This window comes from Contarinia nasturtii, unplaced genomic scaffold (genome assembly GCF_009176525.2).
Source record: "Contarinia nasturtii isolate CC-2019 unplaced genomic scaffold, AAFC_CNas_1.1 Cnas_scaffold_129, whole genome shotgun sequence".
NCBI classification, from domain to species: domain Eukaryota; kingdom Metazoa; phylum Arthropoda; class Insecta; order Diptera; family Cecidomyiidae; genus Contarinia; species Contarinia nasturtii.
The window spans coordinates 6,065,937-6,082,623 of NW_022197486.1; the positions used below are offsets into that span (position 1 = coordinate 6,065,937).

The window sequence follows — 16,687 nt, forward strand, 5'->3', positions numbered from 1 at the left end:
ATTGCTCGCTTAACATCCGAACCAACACACACACACACACAAATCGCATGCAATATGCTGAGCACGAAGTTTACATTGTAAAAACGTGTTGGAAATACGCCAAAAAGATCTAGCATCGTTTGACAGTACACGTAAAATCATTTGAATATGTAAGAAGGAGCTTACCTCGATATATATATATATATATATATATCAAAAAAAATTGTGACTGCGTAGCATATCACCGAGTGAAAAAGCCAATAAGCGAAAGCCGACAGGAAATAGCAATAATAATCGGTAAACGAAGCATCAAAATCTCTTTTTCTCTGCAGGAGAAGAAAAAAAAACGTGACAATGGCATTGTTAAAGATGGAGAGAACGAAGTAGCCCATCGATATACAAAGGAAAGTAGACACACGCCACAAATTACGCTCACCCAAACTCTCGTTTTTTTTTTTTAAACAAAATACTTGTCGATCTTCTTCCTATTGTGGTAAGAGCATCACACATTTTTTTCCCTCTCATTTTCGATCTTTGTTTATGTACTGACAGCAATCATTTAAATGAAAGCGGCGCGGGAGAGAAAAAAAGAGACAAAACAACAACAAAAACGTGCTAAGGATACTTACATTCTCAAGACATATTTCGGCAAAGAGGTCGAGCATATTTCAAATAACATGGCACGCACCCATTTACATGCATATTTTAAGGGAGAAAAAGGTTGTTCTCATTGTTATCTTCATCAGAATATTTTGGAAGAAAAAAAATCTCTATCTCATTCATAACAATACCGACCGGCCATGACAGAAGAGAGAGATCGAAACAACAGAAAAAGTGAAAGAGAGATCCGAACAACAGAAATGACATGGATTGTCACCATTCAGCAACAAAATGTTGATGGACACATTCATATGGCGATGGATTCACAATTTTCTTTTCCCACGGATAAATTGTAACAATAGAATTCATCGCATAATGTAATATTTTCAGTCGTAAATGTCGGCATCATTTAAGCAAAGTATTCAGTGCAAAAGAAATGCGAATAAAAAGGTCAGTCGAATTTCTGTAGAGGGTATACAAATGAAACGCGGTTAACATCAAATTAAGACGGACGCAAATGATAATAATAAAATCGAAGATTCAGAGTACTCCATTTTAAAAACACAAATATTGAATAAGATACTTGCGGCTAATTCAATGAAGAAAAAAAAATGTTGTACGCCATTCTCTACATCCTCCGCACATAATTGGAACCATTTGTTTTGACATTTTTTTTATTCCGATGAGAAAAGAAATTTTCGGACTCTTCTTGCTTCAACTATGAAACTTCTATAACTCAAAAAATCGATAATATTCAATTAAGTCCGACTGTGTTTGCATTTCAATTGTTGGCAATTAAATAGTTTCAATTGGTCAAAAGAAGAAAATTCAATCTTTCGTTTAAAATCGAGACTCATTTCATTGATTTCTCAACTTTTCAAACAAAATAAAAAAAGAAGATTTATTTTTAACCTCATTCAAGAAAAATGATAACGACTAGACTATTGAATTAACATCACGAACAGCATTGATACGTTAAATCCAATGAAATGAAGAAAAAAGAACGGAAAATTTACTTGAATCTATATTTGAAGACGAGAAATACGATCTAAATATGGTTCACATTTTTACACGTATCCCAATAACTCTATACGGAATAAAAAAAATCGTTACACCGTTGACCTATATATGACGAATACCATATGAATCAATGAATATTGGATGATTGTTTGATTGGGTGTATGAGGCTAGAAAATGAGTGGATCAAATGACTAAAATCGTATTTTGTTTTAGTGGTAAGGAGCGCGTACCAATTTTCATGATTTTGACTCTCTTTTTTCTTTCATATGAACAGCGACTGGTTCGTCCATAATCATAACAAATATAGTTGTTTATGGTGTAGGCGATATTTGATTTGGAGTGAACCTTTTTTGTTCTTATTATTTGTTGTAGTCATAGAAAAAATTTATTGGTGACACAAAACATGTATGTGACCTGCATGAAAATGGTATTGATTTTGGAATATAAAAAAAAGTTTTATCTGACGAAAATGCGGAAGAAATGGTAAAAATATTGCCGGTTATAGAGATAGAAGAAAATACAGGCTGGAAGACAATGTACAGTTTAGTTTTTGAATGCAAAAAAAAAAAAAAAAAACTAAAAATACATTATCTGATCTATCTTTGCTTCCAGCAAAAACTAAGTTGGTTGAAGAATGGAATCCATCATTGATCTAAATTCAGTCATACTTTGGTCTCATTTCAATAATACACAATCACATCTTTTTTATGCTTGAACTTTATGTTTCTTTCTTCGTCCTTGCCTTTTTCTCGGCATATAAAATGCGACAGCATGTCAAAGTGTGCAATCGTTTCGTCAATATTTGATATTCTTATCAATCGATTTAGTTTTAACACATGTATGAAATATTAAAATATCTAGATTTCCGTCAAAATCTAATATATTTCATTTTGTTTTGTTTTTTATGAAATGCATTTGGGTTTGTTTAAAAAAAAAATTAATACAGTTTTTACATTATTACAAGATATCTTTATGTATTCATAAGTTTTTCAGGTAAAGTTTAAAGTCGTGCAAGTGAAATGGTTTTTCGAGCACACAAAATCGAAATGTTCGTTCTTTACACGGAATGCATGGTGTGTGGTGTATTTTTTTCCTCTTCATTTAGATACATCGAATCTAGCATCGAATGCAAACGACGTAACTGACAAACACAACGCGCCCCACAATGACAGGGAAAAAAATGTTTCAAAAAGAAAATAACTAGATGATTAAACATCAATTTTACTCTTGTCAAACTTTTAATTAAATCCAATTTTTCCACAATTATCTTGCAGTATACACGAAATGAAAATTAAATAAAACTTCACTGATGTCGAACATTTTGTCGGTTTTTTTCTTCTGTCATTTCAGAGTACGAGTGGAGTATTATGTCAATGAAAATACATTTAAGGAAAGACTGCAACTTTATTTTATAAAAAATCAGAGATCAAGTAAGTTTTAGTTTTTTTTTGTATTCATTTTATATTGAATATCAAAGTTTGGTCTTTGTTGGTGTGAACATTTTTTTTGCATGCACACCATTATTGCTCGATATAGTCAGAGAATCATCGAAAGACTCTGATAAACAAAATCCTAGACAAAATCAATGCAATTCTTATTTTTTCTCTCTCTTTTAACCTCTCAATTTTCGTGTTGCTGCTCGACATCGATTTTGGTACGTGGTGTTTGTTATGCTGCTGGGATATATTTACATCATTTTCATAACATTTGCTTGCGCTGTACGCTACCCTGAAAAGGTCTACGAATACGAATTGCAAACTTATTTTTCAAATTACTTACATGCGTATTGTATATTATTCGAGTTGTAACCGATTTAGAACCAACGTTTGCTACTTGGTAAGTATTTTCTTTCCTATCACATCACATACATATTCATGCAATCGCATTTTATTTGCATCGTCTATTGGAAAATTTCCGTGAAGATCGGCATCGTTGTGCGAGTATTGTACGATATTCAAGTGAAAAAAAAAAAATGTTTTGTCATCCATACAACTTGCCGACAGTGAAAGTGTGCATCACATCAAATGAAATTTTATACCAACATATTGATATACGCATACTCTTCTCTATATCAGTTTTTTTTGCGTCTTCCTGTTGGTGTCATAATGTTGATTTGAATTTCTTGTTGATCAAACATGCGACGATACTCGGAACAAATAATGCTTTTAGATTTTATTGAGATTGCGATTGTTTTATAATATTTGTGCTTCATAAATGTTGGGTCGTTCGATGCGTCATTGTTTTATTTATTAGTTGTTGTTGTTTTTTTTTTTTGTCATTCCGCACCAAAAATGCTATTTGACAAAGAAATTATGAGCTCACTAAATAATTTAATTTTTATTTCCTTAATAACAGTTTCGGTTGTACGCCTGGTAATAAAACCGAATTTCTTGAATCTGCCGCATTGACAGAGGAGGCGTTTCAAGAGCGACCAATTATCAATTGGGATGCGATTTTATTCGTTAGTCGACCAACGGAATTATGGGCAGTACAATTTATATTGGCATTCATTTCATTAACTGAAGCGATGTTATTAACATATCTTGGTTATAAGGTAAGTGCACACAGACATGATATTTCATCCGCTTAATGGTTCGCACATTAAAAAAAATAAAATTAATGACCGATTTCACGATGTTATCAATCGAAATGATGAGATCAGCATAAAAAACACATATTTAACGAAATGAGGAGAGAAAAAAATGATTATGATCGGAAATTTTGTGAGGCATGTAGTCATAAAGTCTTTTCGATTTGATGCACCCGTTGAAATGTTCGTTTATCCGATAATAATTCAATAAATCGCGCAAAGATTGCTGCGATGCAGCAAAAATCCCTAAATTCAATAAAATACAAATCCCGACTCATTTAATGAAGCGATATTGATGATTTTTTCTTCTCGCTCGTTCTCACACAAACACAACCTCAACCTCTCAAAAAAAAACTCTTCGACGAGACAAGCGAGTCTCTCTTTTTTTCTTCTATTAAATCGCTCATAGATTCAAAATATACGTAAAAACAACACAGCCAGAAAATATCAAGTGAAAAATAACTTTTGGATTCTCATCGTTGCTGTGTGTGTGTGTCTTCGCAGTCTCGTTTGGCTTCACGCAAACATTATCCGTCGACAAAGTTTCTGTATTGGACGAAATGTTGAATATCTTCCGAGAACGAATGAGTGCGAGATGTAAAAAGAGTGAAAGAAAAAATAAAAATGATTTCATTTAATTGTGTAACTGAAAAGACACAAAGAAGGAAAGGAGAAGGAAGAGAAGATGAAAGTGAGAAAAAAAAGTGATGTTCATTTCATCAATTTATCGATTTACTTCCATTTTTTTTTCACGTTCATTTCAATCGGCACATTTTTACATAGTGTCTGACTGGCACTGCCAATATACTAACACAAGCCATAAAGCTTAGGGTAAATTAAATTTAAACTAGGCTTTTACGGTAAATCAACTCATTTATTGAGAGAAAATTGACAATAATTTCATCGTTTTCTTTTTACCACTTGATTTTTTTCTTCTTCTCATGATCAGCCACTCATTTTGTTGTTTTTTCTTTCGACGTTTTTCGCGCATCCATCGTTATCAGTTGATTTCGATATTTCTCGCTCGCTTTCATTTTGTTTGATGAAAAACAACAAGAAGAAGTGGCGGAAAAAAATGTCCAACAAGAAAATGTCTCAATTGAACGAATTGCTATATTTAAAAATGATTTTTTCATACTTCACACAGAAATTCTCTCTGGTTCGTTTGTCCCAACTTTTGTGTTTCTCTGTGGACGATTTCCCATGAACAAATCGACAGGTGAAATGGGGAAAACAGCGTCGCGGCGACATGCTGTGCCGTCTCAACAATCGTCTAATATACTTGGAGATTCTTCGCAGAACATTTGTTTTATTTTACATTTAATCATAAAGTTTTGTCAAGCGTTTGTCGTTCATCATCTTATCAATTTTATTTCGGGTGGTGCGCTTCTTTTCACCCATATAAAAATTCGTCTAACAAAAATGTTGGCATTATTTACATATGTGTCAAACCTCTCATCACACTGTTTGTCATTCACTTATTTTTCCATCAAATAATCACTTGTTGTATATCGCGTCGTCTTCATTTTTCCTTTTTGTATGTTTGCAGGGAAATATTTGGCAACAAATTCTATCATTTCATTTTATATTAGAATTGGTGACAACCGTCCCATTTGCATTAACGGTAAGTACATTTCATCTTATATACAACTGTGGACAAATATGAAGGTGAAATATTGAAATTAAAGGAAAACACTGACTATTGTCGTTCGTAAAACACGTCAAATTCAAATCTTTCGCCTATAACAGTGAAACACAACGCCTGCGAAAGATGGGTGTTTTTACCGAAAATTTTATAAGGAGTTTGGACTTTGCTGTCGGACCTTATGAAGGGTTTTTTGTTTTTTTTTTTTTTCACCCAAAATTTTGTCCGACACAAATTTGAAGGCTTTAAAGTATACTGTACACACATTGGAGCCTCTCCAGGAAAACGGATTGAGAAATTACCCTAACAAATTTTGGAAAATTATGTTATGCTGGGGTTTTTTACTTTATAGAACTGGATAGAGGTACAGATATTTCATAAATTGCGCCTATTCAACATTTCTTTGCGCTGACACTGTGTAGTAAACATGTGTGTGTAAAATGAATTAAAACAGTTATTTTCACGAGTGATTTTTTCAGCCATAAGAAGCTGAATTACCTTTGATTACAATAAATTATATTTGTCCACCGTTGTATATTTTGTGCGTTCATCAAGCACCTGAGTCAATATTATTTAATTCCATTTTTTATGTGCATAAAATCTGATCATTATATTATCTGTGCTTAATTACAGTTACTATGGCCTCCGTTACGAAATTTATTTATTCCAATATTTTTAAATTGTTGGCTTGCCAAACGTTCGCTGGAAAATATGTTTGTAAGTAGAAAAAAATCTCGCTGTTTGTCTTTTTTCTAAATGTTTTTGAATGTCTCGTGCCCATATAACTGAATAGAAATTTAAATCGTGAATTAAAATGGTCACACATTTCAAAATACCGTACTTGTCTCTCTTTCATATAGAACGACCTCCATCGAGCAATGCAAAAGTCACAATCAGCATTATCACAGCAATTGACAATATTATCGGCTACATTATTATGTTTAGTTTTTACCAGGTAAGTAAACGAATTAGCCACAATCAAGTGGTATTGATTGAAAGAGGGTTTTCGTGTAATTTTGTTCCCTTCTATGGATTCACCGGTCGGTGAGTCTGTCTGTCTGTCTGTCGTCAACACATATAATCTGTGGTATGTGTGTATGTGTTTGATAGAAAATGCGGGTTGGAACATTAATTGTGCAAAAAAAAATAACACGAATGAATGAAGAAGATAGAGCAAATGAGGTGGATCGCGAACTTGCTATCGAAATGTCTCTCATTAATTATATATTCATTTAGCTTTTGGCATTAACCTTTGAGTGCATAATTTCATTCACCTTTGCTGTATAGTATTTGTTCGTTAAGCACCGATAACATTAACCCTTAAGGGTACACAGGACGATCTATTGGCAATCATCATAAATGTGGACAAGATTTCAAATCGTTTTAATTCTCACTTAAATTACCTCCGGTGCGGTGTCTTTTTTTGCCACAAGTGGTTCTTATAATCAAAAATGTGCATCACAACAGTATTTTTGGAAATTGTCTTAATCTTACACACGGCTAAACAGAGATAGAATTGTCTCTCAGTGAACCATGAAGAATTTGGTAATTTAATTATTTCGATTGATAATCGCTGAGAAAGGTGAATACCATACAGGGTTAATGAATAGTAAGCACGAGTGTCTGGTTGTCGGTATCATCTCACACTCCTGTTCCTCATGCAAAACGCAACAGCTAGAAAATGTGACGGGCAAAATAAAAATGAGTCAAAATAATCACACAAATGGGATATACACCCAGAAACCGAGTAGTATACACACGCATGTACGGAGAATGAAAAAAAAATGAGAATTGAAACGTGAAACTAAACTAAATTGCGGACAAAAAAGATAAAGAAATTGTGGCGTATTATCTACAAAGCAGTGACAGCAACATGAGCATCATCATCTCTTTCTGTAGCTGTTGCTATCTATTTCAACTTCTGATGGTAATGACGAAAACGATGATTTTTTTTTCATTTCGTTCATTTATTAAATAATTAATTTGGTGCTCGTGTTTGTGCTCTTCAGAGCGTGAAGTCCTGTCTTGATTTGCTACCAAATTCATGTGGCATCGTGCCATTAATAGCACTACATGCATTCTGTACCACACATTATTTGTGTGCGTAATAGTGGTATTTGAGGCATAGATTTCTTTTATTCTCGTTCCTTTTCTATTCACAATTTCACCTCTCTATTTTCGAACCGTTTTTATTGATGTTTGGATATTCCATTGAATGTCGTTGTATTATTATAAAACGATGTGTTTGTCTCAAAAACTGAAACTAATACACTCGTAACTTACGAGTCTTAAATAGACATTAGGGTGTATTGATAATAGCAGGAATTGTTCCTCTGAGGAGGAAAATTAGGAGGAGGAAGAGAGCGAGGAGGATCCTCCTCCTCAAGTGAGGAGGAAAAGTTTTTTTTGCTCAAAGGGCTATTTTTATCACAAATATATCATTTTTAGCTAAAAACATTTTCCCCCTCACTTGAGGAGGAGGATCCTCCTCGCTCTCCTCCTCCTCCTCATTTTCCTCCTCACCATTCCTCCTCAGAGGAACAATCCCTGGGTAATAGTCAGTTTTTCGGACCATGTAGTCTACCTTTGCAAATTGTTGAGAAAAATGATGCACACCGTTTTTTCTGTTTCAAATCATAAAATGCAGAGCAGATGTACTCGGTTTGATGGTGAGAAAACAAATTTTTCTTAATCAAAATTGTTATTTTGCTCCAAAATATACTAAAAATGCCATCGATACACCCTATTTCAATATGTTTGTGTGGTGTCTTGTGATGGTAGACACTTTTTTTCGCATGCTTTTATTGATTTATTCGAAAGACAAAAAGAGATAAAATAGTTTGTCTGTGTGTGGTTATTTTTGTGCAAGGGTGAATGTGGTTTTTCCATTGTTGGCTTTGATTTTGTATGTTGTCATATTCTTCATTTACAATTTGTTGTCTCCCTATCTCTATATTTTAGCATTGAAAATCTCTTTCGAGAGGGATCAATAATGTTGACAGATTTTTTTTTGCTGCTTATTTGAGCAGCTTTCGGTTCAAAGCAGCTTAATCTACAAATATGATTTGAACGTCAACACCATAATCATACACGTGTGTCTTGTGCTCTTTGTTTCTGAGCAAAAACAGCATTATACATGTACATGTAACTATCATTAAATAGCATAATACAACATACGCCAACTGAACCATTATATCATTTTCTCTTATGCTTCCTCATTTTCTGTTTCTTTTCGGATGCCATATCCACGGGGAATGGTTTAACATATTTTGATATATCGAATGAAAATACCTCAAAATCAGTGAACGACTTTATATGAAAATGGCAATGAAGAAGCATGCTCTGTGTATCTACTGCGATTTACGAAGAGAATTACATTCTATTGCTTGATATATTTAGAGATAAAAGAATTGTAAAAGTTTTTGAGCTTTTTGCGGTGAATTCCACTGTGTATGTGGAAAAATAGAATGCATACCACCTTTTACTTTCACTTATACCGTATAAAAATACCGTTATACGTAAAAATCAGTTGATAGGAAAGAAGCGACAAAACACAAAGGAACTTTTATCGCTTAGTTTCACAAATTAACACAAAAACATATATAATGCACTAGTGTATTGTGTACTCTATAAGAAGTTGCTCATTTTTGTGTTTCTCTCTCTCTCTCCCTTTCTCTTGTCATCATGTCTTATGGTTTGCAGTGTTTGCGGTATTCAGCATTTTCAAAGAGCCGGACATCGACATTTAAATCTATTTCAAAGCACATATTATGTAGTTGTCACATTTTCAACGGTAAGTTAAAGAAATGTCTTAAATAATAGATTTTCGATGAATTTTTTTTATACAGTTTTCGACAATTTTCTATAATAGGTTGGTTACGGTGATTTCGTGCCAGATATATGGCCTTCCCAACTATACATGGTTATTATGATTTGCGTGGCGCTCATCGTTCTACCCACACAGGTGAGAAGATACATGTATTTTGTTTGTCTAGGTTATATATAATGTTGGCTTCGAACGTTCGTAGAAATTTGAAAATAGGTTTAAAAAAACAACCGAACGAACGAAAATAAAAATGCAATTTCTAATTTCCAACGAACAAATATTTCATTTTTAATGTCTGCGAACGAACTATTGGTCGTAGGTATTCGAAGGCCAACACTTGTTATATCCATCAATGTTGTTTTGTTTTTTGTTGATTTTTCGTTAACATTTTGTTTTCATTACAAATTGGTTAACAAAACATATATGCAGTATATGTTCAAATAAAATGTATATTGTGTCGGAAAGTTAGTCAGCCAGTGACTATTAAAGCAGCTATTAAGGCTGATCAATAGCAGTTGTGAGGAGAAAATGAGTCGATGTCAATTGGAATCTTTAGTAAGCGCGAGTAAAGTTTCTCCATTACAAGTGTAAGCTTGGGACTATAATTTGAACTGAAAAGGAATCAAAAGATGATTCTACGATATTCTGCTCATTGGTCAGCCCTAGCATATTCAAATATTTAAAAAAAATAGTTCCAACCTATTCAAGTTTATTTACATACATATGCTGTTGCTTGTTTTTCGTTGAATGTTTCTCATTTACCTGCCGCTGGCAACTATAATTGTTTTTCTTGATTGTTTACGTAATTCAAATATTTCCAGAGAAATTGTATCTTTTTTCAAGCAGTTTCACCTTCCTCTATATTTTTTTTTCTGAATAAAAAAAATTCAATTTATTCCATCAAAACATGTTAATACAATAGAATGTGTTGCGAACTTGCGCAGCTTGATCACTTCAATTAATACCAAGTATAAAACGATGATGATAGTGGCGCAGCAGTAAAATATTTAATATTTTACACATAAACAAGCGTTCCACCATTTTTGAATAGACGAAAATGATTTGTGATGAAACAAAACTAAAAATCGGTGGGCGCTGGTGAAGCACTTTTTGTATGGAAATATTTGTTGAAAATTCAACAATACGCCACCTATTAAAGACCATAAAGATTTTCGTTACAACTGCTGTGTTGACACAGCTCTAGCGAACTATATAGCTGTATTGCAAACGTATTAGTACTGAGCACACGACTCCGATTCTGTGTATGCGTGTGCTCACAGAAGGCGTCAATTGTATTTGTGAACTCTGGTAGTAGTTTACTAAATTACCACCATTACAATGTGCGGCATGGTGATTTTTGTATGTATTGTATTTGCTTTGCTGTGACAGCGCTGTACAGTATTACCACCAACACTGCGTTGAGCGATAGTAATATTGCTCAGCAAAGCAAATACAATACATACAAAAATCACCATGTAAATCACCATCAATTTAGTAAATCACCACCAGAGTTCGCAAATATTACAATTGATGTCTTCTGTGAGTGTGTTGTAAATTTTGCACAAGCAGCTTCGGTTGATAACTGAGTGCAGAATTTGCAATACAAACGGACACACAAAATCAGAGTCAGTGTGATCTTTAGTAACAAAAATCTTTATGTCTTTTAATAGATGTCGTATTCGTTGAATCTTCAACAAAAAATCTTCGATACCAGCGCCCACCGCTAAAAATCAACATAAAAACGATGTTTAAAGAGTCAAAATAAAAAAAAAATCATCCAATGCTTTTGGAGCATGAAAATGAACTGGAACGGCAGGAGCATTTTATAGTTCATTTATTGTGGATAATTACGTAAACGTAAGCAGACAATGCATTGAGATATTTTGTGGTGGGAACCATTTGTATGACAGGTGTGTGTTCATATCAGGGATTGTTCCTCTGCGGAGGAGAAACGATGAAGAGGAAAATAAGGACGCTGAGCAATTTCAGTCAGCTGAAAATAACTCAATGCATTGCCGGCAACACAAGAAAATTAAATGTCATTTTATATACCGGTAATTGGATGACTAACGAAATTCCCGACAAAATGAAACACAATCTTTGGAAAATTGAGGAAGAAAAAGGCGCTTATAAAAGATTTCTCTCTGTCATTATAATAAATTCTGTACACGCTCACGCTCTCACCGTCTTGCGTTACAATGGCCTGCAGCATAAGTGTTCTCCACTGTTTACTTAACTCATAGTATATTTCCTTGTAATAGATGTTATGTGCATCAATTTGTTCAAAATGAAAACATGTATAAAAGACTTTTATGAATTAATATCAGTGTGTAATGCGGATGTTAGTGGATAGTTTCATTTTAGCGGCAATTACAGTTCGCCCGATTTTACGCGCACAACTATGAAATCGATTTCGTATGCCATTTTCAATGAGTGGCTGTTAATACTCGAAGCTAAAATCGATTTTCCACTTTCGATACATTTGTTGTGCAGATCCGCTTTTTTACGGCAGTTTTTTTTTTCTCTATTGCGAACTATATCAATAAAGTCTTGAATTAACGCTGCAGTTTTAAAACGAAATAGAATGTTGCAGTGAAACAAATATAGTGATGGTAACGAATCGACCCACGTTAAAACTCGATGGTTTCACATGAACATTTCGAAATCAAATAAAAGATACAACCATGTTTTTTGGCTTTTTGCCCCTCTTAAATATGAAATGTTTATAAAATAATCTCAGCAATTTGCCTTTAATTGCATCTGGACATGATTACACAACAACAACAAAAATTCGCCTCCTCTTGTCTTCTCTGAGCATGTGTGTTTGGCACATAGCATTTTATTAGGTGTTATGACAAGCGTAAATTTGGAAACCAACATTCCACAGCATTTGCAATGCGTCCGCCTTCAAAATCACGTACGATTGATTTAATGGCACTCATTTTTCGAGTTGATAATATGAATACTGATTCAAAAGTTCATATATATACTTGTCTTTAGTCTTTATTTTGCTCTTTGTCGTTTTATTGACTGCGTGGTCTTCAGCGTTGTTCTCTTGTCATTCACAACAATTCCTTCGCGCTCATAATACTTTCATCTCGGAAATGAAACACATAGTAAGAGAAGGAAAGAGAGAGAGAGAGGCGGCGAGAGACAGAGAGTGAAACAATACAGTAATAAATGTAAATACACACATTCAATTCGCAATAACCAAAAATAAACGTGATTTTATGGGTATTACGCCATCGGAATATTTAGTTGTGTTTGAAAAATGCTATGTCAAAAATGGTTATACCTCTCCATGTGTTTTGTGAAATTTTGGTTAAGTTAACTTGATTGTGTGTTTCAAAATGTTATTGTCCGAATTCTGAATTGTAAATGTCACTACCCATCTCTCTCTACATTGAGTCATTTTCGCGCGTTTTCGTACTTATGATCTGGTTCATATGTGCTGTTGACTTAATAGAGATTCCCATAAGAAAACCTTTTTTTTTCTTCTCTAAAATGTCAAAACAATATTTTTGTACCGGATACTGACTTTATATGCCACACACGCAATTTTCTGATTATTCTGCGGTTGAATGCAAAACAACGAATTTATTGTCGATAAAAAAAATGTTGGTTTGTGTCCGACTTCAAATATTTGATTGATTCTAATGCTGATGCATTGTCTTATCTTCCACTTTTCCGATTTTGCTGCGAAATAGATAAACATGACGAGAACAAAAAGAAGAGAGCATGTGTGTGAGTGAAAGATGAAAAGTGATTGAAATGAAGAGGTGTTCTTATCGAGTGCATGTCAATGATTGAATGTTGTTATCAAAATAACGTACTTAATAAATGCACATAAAACAAATTGAAAATTCGATTTCCATTCCGACAACAATGTTAGCTTACGCATCTCACTGTCACTCTTCATTTGACCGCATTTTATTGCATTCCATTAAGTCTCGATTTTATACCACCGAACGATTTGCAACCAGTGAATATAGCATATATGATTTCAATGATTGCGACTTTGCTTTACACACTCAATTACATGTTTGTCGTGTGCTTTTTGCATTCAAACAGATAAAGTGCACATGAGAAATTCATCATGACAGAAAATTTTCCAACGACAACACAGAGCACACAAATGAGTGTTTTGTCAGAACGAAGAGAGAGAGAGAGAGGGAGAGAATGTATAGAGGGAGTAGACGAAAGCCATCGTCACTACTAGTCTGATAATACTGCAAATGTTAAAGGTCATATCGGTTCGCATAGATACCGTATGATATGTCATTATAAAAACCATGAAAATTGCGTCAGAAAAGCGAAACAAGAGGAGAGAATGGCTTAGTGAAAATCGCATACGAACAATAGAGTATAGTCGTTGTACATACAGCTGTACAAGCTGTACGTGCAAATCTACCCACATTCTAAGCAAAGCGCCACCTTTATTTAAAGAGAAATTTTTACTGTCAACGAATGCGGAATTCAGCCCCTGGGATAAAGGGAGGAGAAAAAAGCAAACGACAACAATCAAAGCAACACAATTTTCACATTTCAATAATGATATATGTTGAATGTCAAATAGTCTCGTATTAATTGTTGATTATGTTGTGACATATTTGAAATTGTGTGTGATGTTTGTGCGAGAGGTCAAAGTATGTTAAGTGTGTATCTATGTTAATAGCAATGGATTGGCTTCTGGCATAGAAAATGTTCATGATTGGAATACAATTCAATTAAATTGCACATATATATACTTAATCGTTGACTCACGTAATTATGCGCCGATCACTGTTCAATACATGGCCATCAAATGCACACCAACGACTGCGACTATAATAGACAAATCAATCGAAATTTTTACGTTCGATTCGCAACATTAGACGGTATTCGTGTGTCTGGCTTTGGGTTAAGTATCCGATTACACCCCCCAAAAAAAAGCTCAAGAACAATCGACGCCGAAGAAACTTTAATAATAAATCTGACGATGAGCTTGACACTTGGGTGGCAATAGCAGAGAGAGAGAGAGATAAATGTGTCTACGTTTGCACTGTAGATAGACAATCCACTTGATTTTTTTTGTATGAATAGATCTTATAACATATATAACTTGACTGACTAGCCTACATTTTAACAATATTGTAAACAATCTGGTGTCGATCTCTTCCTTTTGCAAACATAATTTATCTATATGCCATTGTTATATTCATATTTCAATACTCAATTGGTTTTCTTTCGTTCTCGGTCTGTGCGACGTCATCGTGCCTTCTCAAAATTCACCATATTTATTGTTGTTGTTGGTGCTGCTGTTTTTTATGCAATCATCACTTGCAATCATCGCCGCGTTTAGTTCGAGCAATTGGCATTTACATGGATGGAACGGCAAAAACTTGGCGGCAGCTATTCATCGCATCGTGCGCAAAGTGAAAAACACGTCGTTGTCTGTTCAACCACACTGCATGCCGACACCATAATGGATTTTTTAAATGAATTCTATGCACATCCGCTTCTACAGGATTTCTATGTGGTGTTGCTGAGTCCAATGGAATTGGACACTACAATGCGAATGATTCTACAAGTTCCGATATGGGCTCAACGCGTGATTTACATTCAGGTTTGTTACCGTTAACATTTAAAATAGGCTCTCTATTGCTTGCATATATTTCACTTTTGTTTCATTTAAATTCATTTTGAATTGTACAAAAACAACCACACTTTAATTAGAGTATCGAAATGATGAAAATGTACCATCATAGTTATGACACGTCAAAAGCGACACGAAAAATTGATCAACTTGTGCTTTGTCTCAGGTGCAAAATAGCCGAACTGCAGTCTCATTTTTCATTTTACTTGCTATTCACCTGGGCACATGCAATTGGTTTATGAAAGAATCAAATATTTGCCTCTCTGAATAGATCACATTTCATTCAGTTTTTCCATGTTTTGAGTTTTAATATTTTATAGCCAAGTCATGAGTACATTGAGCATAGCCTTGTCAACAGTCGAAACATTTTTTTTTGCATAAATGAGTTAAGGATTTTCGCATTGTATCCGGTCTGCATCGAATTATACAAATCAAATTTGTGAAGCATAACATAAAGCATTCGCATATTTGGTTTTTATTAAACGAAACACACGTTGGGGCTTCACAAACGACGTTTTCTTATTTCGACCATGAAACCAAAATAGAATTTAAAAAACCAGCCAATTAGACCAAACATGAATCTTTAGCTCTATATTAGGGTGTATCGATAATGGAAGGAATGAGAATTTCCACAGGAATGAAACGACAACAACAATAACACATATTTTTACTGTCAAAATTTTGATGTCAAATGGTGTCGACATTGGTGATGGTATTTTGAAACAGACTGTGTAATCCATATTCATCGTATATGATCCTATGTAAAGTTCTATACTTGATCTAGTTCACATTGACGGTTCAAATCGTTTATGTCCACTAGCCAGTGGACATGGACTGTGTGTTTCTTCTGTTACATGTACGTTGTAATGGACAAGTATAGTAACATCGCGTCGTTCAAATAAATTTAAAAATCCGTCCACTCGTGTCGACATCATCTAGCACGGTAGTAGGGATTTCATTGCTGTGAGAATTTCTTGCACTAATACCCTATTAACACTGGAGCAATAAATTGATGAGAATAAGGTCATCCACTGCATTTTTTGGGGTCCATCACGGAATTGGTAATTTTCATAATAGACCCATTTGGGTGAAATGTGAAAATAGTCTATTTTTAATCAAGCCTCTGCAAAGGAGGTTTTTGGCATATGAAAAAAAAAAAAAAATAAAAAATGTTTGGATTATGGAATTTTTTTGGATGATTCACTTTCAAATCACATTTCTTTCCAAAAATGTAAAAGCATGTCATGCCAAAAAATCTCCCAATATGCCTAAAAAATTCTCACTTCTTCTATTAGCGATAGCACTCTTACTCGACATCTCTCACTCCTTCTCTCACACGGAAAAAAGAGGCGGTATGTCACTATTATTCTCAACCATTCAGTTTTACAAAAC

General features: G+C 34.1%; 1 protein-coding gene across 3 annotated transcripts in view; it reads left to right on the forward strand.

Moving 5' to 3' along the window:
- LOC116339415 (potassium channel subfamily T member 2) overlaps window positions 1-16,687 on the forward strand; it is a 174,927-nt gene that overhangs the window by 134,048 nt on the left and 24,192 nt on the right. For all 3 annotated transcript variants that reach the window (XM_031765276.1, XM_031765284.1, XM_031765292.1), the window contains 9 exons: window positions 2,950-3,029; window positions 3,336-3,435; window positions 3,955-4,153; window positions 5,739-5,813; window positions 6,468-6,551; window positions 6,695-6,789; window positions 9,537-9,627; window positions 9,706-9,798; window positions 15,002-15,265. In XM_031765276.1, the coding sequence (XP_031621136.1) occupies window positions 2,950-3,029; window positions 3,336-3,435; window positions 3,955-4,153; window positions 5,739-5,813; window positions 6,468-6,551; window positions 6,695-6,789; window positions 9,537-9,627; window positions 9,706-9,798; window positions 15,002-15,265 (1,081 nt within the window). The remainder of the gene's footprint in view (window positions 1-2,949; window positions 3,030-3,335; window positions 3,436-3,954; window positions 4,154-5,738; window positions 5,814-6,467; window positions 6,552-6,694; window positions 6,790-9,536; window positions 9,628-9,705; window positions 9,799-15,001; window positions 15,266-16,687) is intronic.